The following is a 15,429-nucleotide window of genomic DNA, read 5'->3' as shown; positions in this document are numbered from 1 at the left end:
TTGGGCAAGGTGTTGGACAGTGTTGTAGCATTGTAGCGTTTCAGCTATAGGCAGCTCTGGATGAATCTTATTACTGAGATCCTTTCCAGTCTGGTTTCCAACCTGGATATTTGATTGAAACTGCCTTGGTCACCCTGGTGGATGACCTACACCGGTAGATAGAGAGAGGGAGTGTGACTCTGTTGATTCTCCTGGACCTCTCAGCTGCTTTCGATACTATCAACCACGATATCCTTCTGGGATGTCTCTCCAGGTTGGCACAGTTATACAGTGGCTCTGCTCCTACATGGAGGGTTGTATGCAGAAGGTGGTGCTGGGGGATGCCTGTTCCACTCATTGGCCTTTGGCCTATGGGGTGCCACAGGGATCTATTCTGACCCCCCAAGCTGTTTAACATCTACATGAAACCTTTGGGAGAGCTCATCCGTAGGTGTGGGTTGTGGTGCCATCAGTATGCTGATGATACCCAGCTCCACCTATCTTTTAAGTCAGCAGACACCAGGGAGGCAGTGGCTGCTCTGAACCAGGGCTTGGAGGCTGCTCTGGACTGGATCGCAGCAAGCAAGCTGAAACATAATCCAGATAAGACAGAAACGCTCTAGGTTGGTAGAACTGATCATCCGAGTAATAAGGTAAACCTGGTCTTGGATGGGGTCACACTCTCTCTGAAAGACAAAGTCCGCAGCTTGGGGGTACTTCTGGACTTGATGCTGTCCTTGGAAGCACAGGTGGCGGTGCTATGCAAAAGTGTCATTTACCAACTATGACTGGTACGCCAGCTGTGACCCTCCTTGGAGAAGTCAGACCTGAGCTCAGTCACTCATACTTTGGCAACATCCAGATTGGACTGCTGCAATACGCTTTATGTGGCGCTGCCCTTGAAGATTGTTCGGAAGCTTCAGCTGGTCCAGAATACTTCTGCAAAGATGCTCATGGATGCAGGTCATTTCATGAGTGTCACACCCATCCTGTGACAGCTTCATTGGTTGCCAGTCCACTTCCAGGTGAGATTCAAGGTGCTGTCTTGACTTTTAAAGCTCTATACAGCCTGGAGACAGGGTACCTGTCAGACTGCATTTGCCCATATGAACCGGCCAGGGCACCATGCTCATCATCTCAGGCCCTGTTCATGGCGCCGCCTCTAGCAGAAATACTTTATTTATTTTATTAATTTATTTGTTGTATTTATTTTATTAATTTATTTTATTAATTTATTTTATTAATTTTATTTTATTAATTTATTTTATTAATTTATTTTATTAATATTTTATTAATTTATTTTATTAATTTATTTGTTGTATTTGTTGTGTTGTTTTTAATGCCTGTTTTTATATTTTTAACATGATGTTTTTATTGTCTTTTTATTGTATGTTTTTAACTTTTGTAAACCGCCTTGGGGTTATTTTTTAACGAAAGGCGGTATATAAATGCAAAAATAAATAAATAAATAAATAAATAAAAAATACGGTTGGCAGGGACTAGAGACAGGGCCTTTTTGGTTGTGGCCCCTCAGCTTTGGAACGCCCTCCCTGAAGAGCTTCGCCATGCTCCCTCTCTCATTGTTTTTTTTTTAAAAAACAACTAAAACATTTTTAAAGAAGCTTTTTAATGTTCCATCTTTGTCTATATCTGGTAGGTTCTTTAGTTTTTAATTTTTATAATTCTCAATTTTTAGCTGTTTTAGTAACTTTTAATTTGGAACTTAATTCTGATTGTGGTTTTAGCATGCACTTTTAACTTCTTTACTTAATTTGGTTAATTTTATTAGTTTTATTTGACACTGTATCTATTTTATTGTTGTGAGCTGCCCCGAGCAGTAGTGTACTAGAGGTGTACTGGAGGAGCAGGATATAAATATTTCAAATAAATAAATAAAATTCTCATGAAAGAAGGGTGCTTCTTAACCCTTTTCTTGTCTAGTGATTTTCTTCAGCAAATGCGCCCCCCCCATCATTTTTAGCCTCCCTATTGGCGCAGTGAGGAAATGCTTGACTAACAAGCAGAAGGTTGCCAGTTCGAATCCCTGCTGGTACTGTATGGGGCAGCAGCAATATAGGAAGATGCTGAAAGGCATCTTCTCATACTGCTTGGGAGGAGGCATTGGTAAATCCCTCCTGTATTCTACCAAAATAAAACCACAGGGCTCTGTGGGCTCCAGGAGTTGAAATTGACTTGACTGGCACACTTGCAGGGGAGAATTGATGGGTGCAGGAAGAACTGATTATCCCCTCCCACTTCTTGCTGATTTTCTGAGTCACTGCATCCAGCCTCATAAATCTGGGGTTGGGGCAGGGTTTCCAGACAAATCCTATTTCCAGACATCTCATCTCTTTTTAGAAATTGAGTATTGCATAGTGGGAAAGGAAGATGCACTGTGCAAAGGAGAGTTTCCCCACTGCCGTTCTTCATTGTGTTCTAGAGCACACCCACCTAGAATTGAACGGGACAAAATGTATTCTTTTGTCCATCACAGATGTCACCCTTTCCAGCAGACAGGTGTGGTCAGCATTTGGCTCCAAGGCAGGCTTCTGCCTATTCCTGTCACAGAGACCACCAAGCAATGTCTCTTCTCTGGATTCACCCGCTGCGTGTACGTGCATCTGGTCACCAGCTTAACATCTGGCTATGCTTTGGCCCTCGTGCCCATCATGCTTTCCAACTCCAGGTTGGCCTTGTCTCCAGGCTCAGTCTGTGCAGCATGCTTGGCTGCATCAGGGAACTGATCTCCTGGGATCAGACCACCTTTAGACTCTTCCTGGCTTCCTGACGTGTGAGTGGCATGCAGGTCCCCACTTTTGCATCCATTTTCCTGCTTGTTCCTGCAAAGAGAGGTCCCTCACCACTGGCTGAGCAACAAGTGTCTGACACACCATCAGAGAGGATCCAGGTATACTAACAAACTTCTGCTCCAAACTCTTCTACTCCCTCCTTATTCTCTCAAAAGTCTAAAGCTGTTCTCTGAGTCTGTTTCTCTGGTCAGCCTTGAATTGATTGTAATTTGGACCTCAAGCTAAAACGTCTCTTTGTGAGCTTCAATTTAGTATCATTGGTTTTATTAGTCTTATTAGTTTCATTAGTTAACATTGTGTTGCTTATTAATCAAGATTTCCTTTCTGTACCCCCAAAAACCTAAATAAGCCTGATTATATTTTTCAACACTCTGTCAGTAATTTCCAAGACTGAACCTTTGCACATTTTTTTTCTGTAATGAACTGTTTACTCTAGATTTGCTGATTCCCCACACAAGCTCTATAGTTAGTCAGGAGTGCACTCAGTTTCATTAACATGGGGAAGCTCTCACTCACACTGGTGCATCTTCCTTTTCTGCTTATAGAAGGCTGTTCTGGATGTCAGACAATAAATGGATGCCAATGTAATATGAGGCAAAACTTGGCCATTTCAGTGTTGTAATTATTATACCTAGGAAATATGTCGGAGAGTACATATAAGTTTTGATTTATAAATAAGAGGGTAGTATGGTGGGTTTTTAAAACTAAATCTGTGGGTAAACTAGCATGCCAAACTGGATCACAATATATTCAGGGTGCCAGGAAAATTTGCATATTAAAATTTTCTGAGGAAAACCTTTATGCAAATGAGAAAAAATGTGATGGGAATTTTTCTTGAAAAATTTCCCATTCAAAAATTTCCAGACAACCCACATATCTCATCCCATGTTGAAGACTCATCTGAAAGTAAACCTTGTTGTCAGTCATATGTACTTTAATCTTCCAGTCTTTCAGTTAGAAATTACAAATGGCTAAAAGTAACATGAAGCTATTTCAAATGTCTGTGCTTTATTACAAATAGATATTTTCATCAAGTATCGTGTCAATATTTTTAAAATATAAAGAAACTCATGATTAAAATTGCCTCTTTGTTCCCAAAATTGCAAAGAATATAAGTCTCGCCATGTGCATTGGTAACATATGGTTAAACAATTATGTGCATTGGTAATATAGGGTTAAACAAAAGATTGCATACTGCTTGTATGGAAATGTGCCAGCTCCTATAGGCTTAGAGAGCTTCAGGTGGTGAAGGGAGCTGTAAAGTCAACTACAGAAGGCAAAGCTCCAAAAGGGTTGTCAGAAGGATGTTCATTCAGTTACTCCACTTGATCAAGGCATCTTAACATCAGTTCTATGCTTCTACTGATGAATCTTACCCATTCAAGCATCCCATTCAAGTTTTCACTTAATCTGACAGATGACAGTTTTTATGACTTATTCACTTCTTTGGGAGAATCTGTGATGAAAGCTGGAATTATCACTTGCTCTGTGTTCAGAATCACTGGCATTTTGATTTACATCTCCTAAACTAAGATTTTTCCCCAGTCCCCAAAATGTGAGTTATCTAATGCGTAATACTAGAAGGTAGTAATCTCTCAAATTAACTTTTGTTAGCAGTTTGGATATAACAAAATCTGATCTAGTAAAGGCTGAATTATTCTATAGATGACTTTTGCAATAGAAAACTGTATTCTTTCCATTCCATTTTAAAAGTTTATTTTAAACTTTTGCAAACTTTAATAAGTAATCAGTAAAAACATGTTAATTGCTTTGACTGAGAAGTAAGGGCATACTTGTTTTTTGTTTGTGTTTTGAAGTTATTTTGGTCTCATATGTTGCTATATAATAGGAAATCCTACATATTCTTGCCCAAGCAGGGGAAGAGAGTGCTGATGTGATTTAGGGGCAATCCCGGTATGTTTATGGCTCCCCCCCCTTTATTTTTTCTTTTGTCCAGACAGAGAGTCTGCTCAAAATTAAAGTTGTGCCGTCGAGTCGGTGTTGGCCATGTGGTTGTCTTTGGAAGAATACAGGAGGGGTTTACTGTTGCCTTCTCCCATGCAGTATGAGATGATGCCTTTCAGAATCTTCCTATATTGCTGCTGCCCGATATAGGTGTTTTCCATAGTCTGGGAAACATACCAGCAGAGATTCAAACTGGCAACCTCTTGCTCCCTAGGCAAATTACTTCCCTGCTGCGCCATTAGTTCCCGGAGATACTCTGCTGTGATGCATTTAGTGGGTTCTTTGCAGATAAAATCTCCTGTATTCAGGCCGACTTGGACTCCACTATTTCTGCAGGGTCTGTGAGGAAGGTATCCAGCGATCTCTCTTGCAGTGTTAGGTTGGATCAGTTTCAATCTGTGACTCCTGATGACGTGGACAAGCTGCTTGGAGCGGTACAGCCTACCACTTGTTCTCTGGATCCTTGCCAAACCTGGCTGCTTCGATCTAGTGGAGAGATTGTTGGAGATGGCCGAGTTAATATCATAAATGCATCGCTGAGGGAGTGTAGGGTGCCTCCCTGTTTGAAGGAGGCAATAGTTAGACCTCTTCTTAAGAAGCCTTCCCTGGATCCCTCAGCGATGGATAGTTATAGGCCAATCTTCCCTGGCTGGGCAAGGTAATCGAGATGGTGGTGGCTAACCAGCTCCAGGTGGTTTTGGAGGAAACTGATTATCTAGACCCATTTCAAACTGGCTTTAGAACGGGCAATGGGGTTGAGACAGGCTTGGCCGGCCTGATGGATGACCTTTACCAGGGAATCAACAGAGGGAGTGTGACTCTGTTGGTCCTCTTGGATCTCTCGGCGGCATTCGATACCATCAACCATGGTATCCTTCTAGATTGCCTGGGGGAGTTGGGAATAGGGGGCACTGCTCTGCAATGGTTCCATTCCTATCACTCGGGTAGATCCCAGATGGTGGAGTGACTGTCCCAGATGGTGACAGTCGCTCCTCAAAGCAGGAGCTGTTATATGGAGTCCCTCAGGGCTCCATTCTGTCTCCAGTGCTTTTCAATATCTACATGAAACCGCTGGGTGAGGTCATCAGGAGATTTGGTACTGGGTGTTATCAGTATGCTGATGACACCCAAATCTACTTCTCCCTTCCTTCTTCAGGATATGGCACTCATTCTCTAAATGCCTGCCTACAAGCAGTAATGGGCTGGATGAGGGATAACAAATTGAAGCTGAATCCAAGCAAGACGGAGGTGCTCATTGTGGGGGCTCAGAATCTGAGGGGTGAGTTAGATCTTCCTGTGCTGGATGGGGTTACACTCCCCCAGAAGGAGCAGGTGCGCAGCTTGGGAGTACTCCTGGACCTAGGCCTCACCCTGGTTTCTCAGGTGGAGGCCATGGCCAGGAGTGCTTTCTGTCAGCTTCGGCTGATTCAACAGCTGTGCCCATTCCTTGAAGAGGATGAGCTCAAAGCAGTGGTGCACCAGCTGGTAATCTCCCAGCTTGACTATTGCAATGCGTTCTATGTGGGGCTGCCTTTGTACGTAGTTCGGAAACTTCAATTAGTTCAGAATGTGGCAGCCAGATTGGTCTCTGGGGGAACCCAGAGAGACCATATTACGCCTATTTTGAAACAATTGCACTGGCTGCCGATATGTTTCCGGGCGAAATACAAAGTGCTGGTTATTACCTTTAAAGCCCTGAACAGCTTAGGCCCGAGTTACCTCAGACAACGCCGCCTTCTGCGTGATCTCCACCGCACATTAAAGTCATCTGAGGAGGTTCATCTCCAGTTACCACCAGCTCGTCTGGTGACGACTCAGAGGTGGGCCTTTTCTATAGCTGCTCCAGAGCTGTGGAATGTTCTCCCTGTGGAAATCCGCAATTTGAATTCTCTATTAGCCTTCAGGAGAGCCCTTAAAACATATTTGTTTGGCCTGGCTTTCCAGGGTTTTTTTAATCGGTTTTAATATTTTAACCTGATTTTGGGGTTTTTAATCACTGTAATTGTTTAATTGTTGTTTTAAAATGTTTTTAAATTGTTAATTTGTTTTAGCTCTTTAGTGTTTTAATGGTTGTTTTAATTGTAAACCGCCCTGAGCCATTTTGGAAGGGCGGTATACAAATCAAATCAATCAATCAATCAATCAATCGGTGGCTCAAGCCTGCTCAAGTCTTCCCTAAATAAAGCAGTAAGACTATCGGTTTTTTGAGTTAAGCTCATGTAAATGAGCTCTGTTAAGCTCGTGTACATGACATTAGAATAAGGCAAACTGCAATAGAATTCATTTAAGTGGATAAAGAATGATGCTGTAGCAATAGAACAGGTTCACCTGGATCTGTTTCAACATGTTCTTAGAGCACTATGATAAAAATCTACCAACTGAAATCATACAGCCTTGTGAACAGAAAAGCAATTGTAACAGATTACTGCTGTAATTGCCCTTGTTTCTGATGCTTTCTTGTTTTGCTTATGACTAGTATATAAAGTTATTCTGAATGCTTTCATGAGATTATCCGACTTTCTAACCTCTCTTTTAGAAGTTCATTGAATTGCATCAGCTGTTTCTTGTCATTTCTTTGTTCATATTTGCATCTCATCTGATAGATTATAATTATTATTTTAAATCTGGCATTCAAGTTGAATTAAGTGAGGGAGAATACTAATCTGATTAAGCATTAATCCAGTGTAGTGAAGGACTGCTATTATACAGACACATTCAGGCATTATTGCTTTATCCTATGTGGTAAAAATAGAGGGGTGGTCTATTGCATTGCTTACAAATCAGTCATCCAGCGAGTTCTCATATCCTTTTTATAATGTAAGAAATGCCATGAACTCATTGAATGTATAATATTTAGCCTGTTTGCAAATAAGATGTTCAATTGTTTAAACAGTGTACAAAAAGGATGTAAGCATTGCCTTTTACACGGTCAGATCAAGAGGCATCTTGTCTAGCAGAATACTTCCCAGTAGCCAAGCAGGGTATAGAGGTGAAGGCCACCCCTATTTTTATTTCTGGTACCTGGTACCCAGATGCACATAGTCTCTGAACATGGACATTTCATTTAGCTTTAAAGTTCAATAGCCATTAATAGCACTATCCTTTGTGAGAACATCACTTTTCAGCCATAACAGTCCTTAAAGCAGTTAGCAGTAAATAATAAAATTAGATTTAGGGTGTTGTTACCGGGTACTTACACATTCCACAAAGTGTATCCAGGCCTCTGAGAAAATGCTTTTGGAATTTAGTTGTGCTGATCTACAGTAAGAGAATCCCTGAAGTGAGAGAAACAAGGATCATCTTTAAGCTAGCTATCTTTGGAATACCAGGTGCTGTCAGTGATATCAAGCAATTCCTCCTGACTCTGCTCTCCTCCACATTTTATAAACCTCTGTTATGGTCCACCCCTTACATCATGTTTTGCCTAAACCTAAAACCCCTTAAATGCTTTAATGTTCCCTCATAGGGAAGGTGCTTCAGTCTCTTGATCGTCTTAGTTGGCTTTTTCTACATCTCTTCCTGTACCCATTCTTTCAGCCTTTATGGAAATGTATTAGATGACTGCCAGATCATTACAGCCAGAGTCCAGCTGTTTCTAAGTTTCACTAGCTTTTCTTGTCTGTCATGAAAAATGCTTTGCAATTTCATTAATATTGGATATGTTCAGTGACATCCAGGTCAACAGTTGCTGCCTTTGGTGTCACCTTATTGAAAACATGTTTCAGTTAATTTATATTTTAGTGGCCCTCACTTGTTTCTAAATCATCACATGGCAGACTTCTGAAATGAGCAGAGAATGCAGACCCAGAAACAACAACAAAAATGCCCTCAAGTTCCCCTTGAAAATGACTTTTCAGGAATTGTATTGAGACTTGAAGGATTACATACCATGGTGAATATAGGGTGGGTGGTGGTGAATTGGTTACATCATGGATGGCACAGGTCTAAGAAAGTTTTTGGAGCAGATATATGCTCCTAACAGTTCCTCACCCTCACTTACTCAGCAGCAAGCACCTACTGAAAATGCCTATCTTCATGGTTGCCTGATAAAGACTGGTGTAAATATTTGTTTCTTTCCTGATTAGTTATGAATATTACAGTTGACAAAGCACAGATATTCACAGTTTAATGAAAGGTCTAAACAATACTAGGTTTTTTGTTTGGTTTTTTTAAAATAGCTGTTTCTGACTATATCTGTTTATAGATTTTCTAATTATTAGTAGTAGTCATTTCTAGTACTGTGAAATTATGAGTTGTCTTATACTATCGCTATAGCAGATGCATAAACACTCTAATAATTATAAAATAAATGTATTCCAAACATATGTAATGTTGTAGTTGTGATAATAAAATTCCCAAATTTCAAAATGATCACATAAGACATGCCTGAGATACAGCAGTTCAAATATTTTCCCTTGAAGTGACAGTTTTTGCACAATCATAACATTCCCTTTTCAAATTCAGGAAACTTGCAAGGAGTTGCCCTTTTGGCTTCATGCAAACTTGCTGCATATTAATAAAATGGGGTGTTAAAAGTCTCCCTTTTAATTGATTGACTGTCACGTGTTAAGGTTGTCATTTGTTTCAAGGTACATTCTTAAGCTTTTTATGAGTTATAAAGAAAAACTTTCCTGAACAAAATGAAAGGTGGTCCAGATGGATGCTATGGTCAGTGATGACTGAAAGCCACTGAGAAGTCCAGGAGTCACACCCCTCCTGTCTCTCTCCCAGCAAAGGCCACCAGCCAGGCCAGCCAATTCAGTTTCATTCCCAAAATCAGGCCTGAAACCAGAACGAAATTCTTCTATTGTAAATGAAAATTGCCTTTCCTATGGAAGCATATCTGCTTTAACATATAAGTGTATCTTCCAAGTAACTATGGAAGATTTATCACCACCTTGTAAGAATTTCCCTTTAAAAACTGACTGCCTAAACTTGTCATGGAACAGTAGCTTCCTTCTTATTAGACCCAGGAGCTGCTTTTAATCCTAACTTGTAACACAGGATTCTGTTCAAATTATTTCCTTCATCTCCAGATGAAGAGGAGAGCAGAGCTTCTGTGTCTTTAAAAGTTTTGCAGAATTTTGAGTTTGAGCAGGTTCAGCTTGAAATCACTTGTGCTGTCCAGTTATTAGAGGTATGGGAGCCTCTGTCCTGCTTTGCACCCAGTAATTCTCCTCTCCTCTCCTCCCCTCCCCTCCCCATTTGTAGGAACATAGGGAGCTGCCATATACTGAGTCAGACCATTGGTCTATCTAGCTTAGTTTGTCTACACAGACTGGCAGCGTCTTTTCCAAGGTTGCAGGCAGGAATCTCTCTCAGCCCTATCTTGGAGAAGCCAGGGAGGGAACTTAGAACCTTCTACTCTTCCCAGAGCGGCTCTGTCCCCTAAGGGGAATATCTTACAGTGCTCACACATCAAGTCTCCCATTCATATGCAACCAGGGCAGACCCTGCTTAGCTAAGGGGACAAGTCATGCTTGCTACCACAAGACCAGCTCTCCTCTAGCCCACCAGTTGAAGACCAGTGCATTAGGAAATTGAACCTTTCCTCAAGTTTTTTTAACTTTTTGAATCATTTTACTTTTTTCCTGTTGTGTCACCTTGAGCACACCTGTAAAAAGTTGCTAAAAATTGCATTAATAATCCACTAACATATCAGTATGTGCACATATAACTAATGAAAAATGTATAAATTGCTTTGAATTAAAAACTGTGTAACTTGGTTTGAATATTCTTTGTTCCTCTGATTTCTTCTGCAGATCTTGGCAGGTAGTAACGTTTGACAGACAAGCAGCATCTTTTATCAGAATTGTTGGAACTCACAACACAGCTAATGAGGTAACAAGAGATGAAAGTCCGTTGTATATTTGACCCAATTTTTCTTATTCCAGGTTGCCAAAGGTTAACTTGTAGCTTTCTTTTGTTGTGATAACCTAGTAAAGAAGGCAAGAGCACATTCTTTAACTGCATATTTAGGAAATATATTAGTATCTGTAAAAGTTCCTTCTTACCCATATATAAAAATGTATCTGTAGCAGATTAAAGCCTTTGTCTGAGAGCACGCTCATGTGAGGGAAAGAAATGCTGAATCATCCCTGCTGAGCTTCCTGGCTAGGCTTCTCTTAGAACTATTCTGTGTTATCGGTAGGTTCAAAATGCTGCCGCCGCCACCCCTTTTGTCTACAGAAACACTCTGGGCTTGGGGTGGGATAACCCAGAAAAAAAGCTTTTAATTTGGCTCTTGGACAAGTACAAAAATATTCCACGTGCAAGCCTGCACGTGGTGAGAAAACTGATAACTGCTGAACGTTTGAGGACATGTTTGCACCAGATAAATCCCCCTTCAACCCTGCTCTTCCTGAGGGAAAAAAACCAACTTGGAGAGGCTTGTAAAAAGAGAAGAACTCAAAAAACAACAACACAGTTTTATTCAATTACTACAGACTGCCTCCATCTGAGGCTTTCTCAGCTTTTATATACACTCATACATACTTTGTAGGTCACAAAAATAGGTTGTCTTAATGCACTCTTAAAATGTTTACAGACACTTTTGCAACACCCTAGGTGTATTGAGCATGGTCTAGTGTTTCTTATTTCAATTATGTTGCTGGTAAACTATAATAGAACAGTATCCAGAATATGCAGAAGCACACACAGAGAAATATAAGTTTCTAACGCAAAATCTGACTAACTGTTCCCTATGCTGAACCCCATTTCCTTGAACTCACCAAATTCCTGATAAGAAACAAGCTTCCTGCAGTCCTTTCTTTCAAGGATCTACAGAGTTATTCCATGAGAGAAACCTCCATGCTGACTTCGACCATGAGGGAGCAAAACTCCATTGCCCTTCACTAAGCCTTTCTGCACCCGCTTCTCTCCAACAAAGACCACCCTTCTTCCTGGCAACAGCTCTCTATGTTCCACCCACCCACCCCTGTTGGACTGTTTAGGTGATCTCTGTAGGTTACCAGCCTGTCAATCAAGACAAGAGTTCACTTCCAGTTAACTCTTTAGAGGGAGGGGAGGCTGATCACTATAGTATAATTATACTGTTAGCATGGCCTTCAGTAGAATATGGCTGAATGTTGCTCAAGAAGGCTATGGTTACAATTTCATGCACATTTATAAAAATGATCACACGATTCTAATGCATTAGAATTGCAACATGAATCTGGAAATAAGGGGAAACAATAACTTCTAAATTTCCAAAAGTATCTATAATTAGTACTATTCTGCATAAAGTCTTGAATCAAATAATGAGCCAGTCAGTTATTACTTAACTATGGGGCTCGCAAGAGTTGCTCGCTACTTTATTTATTTGCTTGCTTGCTTCACATCTTCAAAAATTCAAATTATTCAGAAAGATATGAATAATAGCTGAGATGTTAACCACAATCTTTCTCCTCTCTTGAAACTTTCTAAATATGTCCATTTCAAATTGCATTTTCACTATCCGAAGGTACAACTATAACTTTTTTTCTTCTCTCTGTTTTTCATATTTCATGGAGAGGTTGTAGCTCAGTAGCAGAGCATATGTCTTGCATGCAGAAGGTCCCACATTCAATCCCTGGCATCTACAGATAGTGTTGAGAAAAACCTGCATGTGGAACCCTGAAAAATCTCTTCTAGTGTTGGCAGTAGATGGACCAGTTGTCTGATTCAGTATATGAGCTTATATTTGTATCCCATTCTTCCTCCAGGAACGCAGGGCAATGTATGGGGGATTATTCTACTTCATCTTCATAACAACCATGTGAGATAGAGTAGACTGGGTGATGGTGACTGGTCAATTGGATGAGAGGGTTTTTGAACATTGGTCTCTTAGACCAAGACACCACTCTTCACATCATGCTGCTCTGGCTTTACTGTTGTGTTAACAATTCCTATCTGTCCCCTGGAATCACAGTCGAAGTTGAGTATAAATGAGTAAATATTTCCAGAATCATTACCTTGTATTCTCTTTGGGAAAGCCCTTTTTTTCTTGTCAGAAAAAAGGGGCTCTCCCAGAATACTGTTTCTATGGTACTTGGCTTTGTGTGATCCTGGAATCTTTCCTCTGACATATAAGCCTCTATGCTACTTTTTCTCTTTATTGGGAATTTTGCATTCCCTTACTCATCTGTGCATTCCATTAATTTTCTATGAGCATGTATATCTTTGTAGGAGTGCATTCCCTGGACTGAGTTAAGAGCAAGTTATTTTCTCTGCTGTGTTACTAGCAGCCAAAGTTTGGCTACACATAATGAAAGAAACTTTGGGCAACCAAAGTCACAATACTTGCTATCCTATTTTCACTTCTAAGCTCAGAGACATCACTGTCTGCATATAGGCTACGCTGCAACAGAGAAAAAGCAGGCTGAAATGGAGCCATGGACTCTGGAGCCTGAAGATCAAGAATGTTGTAAAACTGGTTTTTAAAAACCAATCTGGTAATGTTGCTGAATTTTAACTAGCTATGTCTTGGAAATCAGAGCCAAGATAATGATATAGGTTAGCATATTTATACCTGTCAGTCAGGTTAGACGATCCTTTTACTGAAAGGGAGCTGATATATTTTATTCCTGTAAAAAAGTGAATCATGTCATATCACAAAATAAATAATAGCACTATTAAGGTCGAAGCCACAAATGCAAGTAGGTAAATTATTTACCCCTTTAAACTGTCTCTGTGCATGTCGGTTTCTTCCCCCTCCCCTACAAAAAGAGAACCAAGGCAGCACTTTAACCTGTTGGAATATTATATATGAGCAGATTAATGTCTATAAAGCCAGTAATATTACATGCTCCTGCATACATATTTCATATAATGAGGAATTATAAATAAGATCATAAATTGAACTTGGTGATGACCTTCGATTGGTATTATCCATGCATTGCTTGCTTGTCAACAAGCATTTGTGCTGTTTCCCACGATAAAAGAATAAAACATTTACCGATTGTGAAGTGTAAAGTTCAGAATTTAATCAGTGGTTAGAACTGTTAAGAGGTTACTCAATAGCAAACATCCTTCCTGTGCTGCATATTCTAGGATTTATTTTCCTCACCCCACCCCACTAAATACTTATTTGCTTAGATACAACATGTCTGTATTTACAGTATGTAGTAATTAGGATCATGGTGGTCATCAGTCCTAGTATAGAACATAGTTCCACAGAGTTCAGCATCCTGTTGTTCACAATGACCATTATCAAATACTTCAGTAAACATGCAGTTAAATGCACTGTAGACAATTACTGTATTGGCCAGTCTGCTGCTCAGAAAAGTGTTCTCATAATCCACACTTCATGGTGAAAATCAGCCCTAGTAGACTTCTGAGTGAGAGGCTAAGATCATCAGGTTTTTTAAAAAAATTCAGTGAGTGTTACAACATTTTTCATGTAATGTTCTTTAGTGTATAGAAATGTATCACAAATAATGCACAGTGCTCTTGGTCTAACTGGGATCATGAAAGAACCTTTTGAACATTACAGTTATGCTGTGGGAGCCACTAATGAAAACCAAAGGCCCTCATACCTTCCTCTTATTATTATAAAAGGTAAAATGTGCTGTCAAATCGATTTCGACTCCTGGTGTCCACAGAGCCTGTGGTTTTCTTTGGAAGAATACAGGAGGCTCTTACTGTTGCCTCCTCTCATGCAGTATGAGATGATGCCTATCAGCATCTTCCTATATCGCTTATTATTATACCCTCTATCCATCCCCATAAACTGCACTATTACGAAATTATAATGCCTACACTTTTTTTCCTAGATTGCCATCAATATTGGTTCAAGTGAATATATATCACATCAGAATACGTAATGGGGCAGAATCCTGAGTTATCTCAAATCTTAAGGTGGAAACCCCAGATAGAATCATGCCAATTACACAACTAATCTAGTCTCTCTTTAAACACATCTAACATATGGTCTCTAGTAAAATTAGTTTTCTGCAAGCTCTGGTTATGTAGCTAAGCTGGCGTTACCACTTCCCCCCAAAGTTGTGTAAAGATAATACCGCTCATCTCAACTTGTCTGATTTCCAGAGCCTACAGATAACAGGTTCTTCGCAATGTCCTTCACAACTCAGTGCAGCTAGGAAAGCTCTTCCTTGCACTGGCATGCCTTCCTTTCTTGCTACTAGGAGGCTGCTCTGGATGTCAGCCGTTATCTGAAAAAGTAATATGCAGGACTAGAAGCTTGGATCAGTAGATTAACTGATTTTGTTCTTGATTAATAGCAAGGTTAAATTTTAGTCAGTGGAGCTATGAATCCCAAGCACACTTACTTATTTATGAAACTATTTTAATTCTGGTGTCTTATTGTAATGTAAAGTGTCTGGAAGATGCTGAAAGGTATCATTTCATACTGTGTGGGAGCTGGCAATGGTAAACCCCTCCTGTATTCTACCAAAGACAACCACATGACCAACGAATGTGTCTGGACCAGACCGGGGGCGGGGAGGGTTTGATGGGGACCAGACCAGACTTGGCCGATCACATTGGAGTCACATCTGGACATGAACTGAACCGGGCCAACCGGTTCCGTGCACATCTCTACCACAGGTCTCTATGGTCGCCCGGAGTAGACACCGACTCGATGGCACACTTTACCTTTCAAGTGTTTGTCCTTTTTAACCCCCAAATTTTGTGTGTTTGTTTGTTTGTTTTAAAGATTTATACCCCATCCTTTCGA

General features: G+C 40.3%; 1 protein-coding gene across 2 annotated transcripts in view; it reads left to right on the top strand.

Moving 5' to 3' along the window:
* BTBD9 (BTB domain containing 9) overlaps positions 1-15,429 on the top strand; it is a 247,791-nt gene that overhangs the window by 219,153 nt on the left and 13,209 nt on the right. For both annotated transcript variants that reach the window (XM_053305173.1, XM_053305168.1), the window contains exon 10: positions 10,517-10,595. In XM_053305173.1, coding sequence (XP_053161148.1) covers positions 10,517-10,595 — 79 coding nt within the window. The remainder of the gene's footprint in view (positions 1-10,516; positions 10,596-15,429) is intronic.

Source organism: Hemicordylus capensis, chromosome 1 (assembly GCF_027244095.1).
Source record: "Hemicordylus capensis ecotype Gifberg chromosome 1, rHemCap1.1.pri, whole genome shotgun sequence".
Taxonomy (NCBI): domain Eukaryota; kingdom Metazoa; phylum Chordata; class Lepidosauria; order Squamata; family Cordylidae; genus Hemicordylus; species Hemicordylus capensis.
The sequence above is the reverse complement of the archived record's forward strand: the minus strand, read 5'-3'. Positions and strand labels throughout refer to the sequence as shown.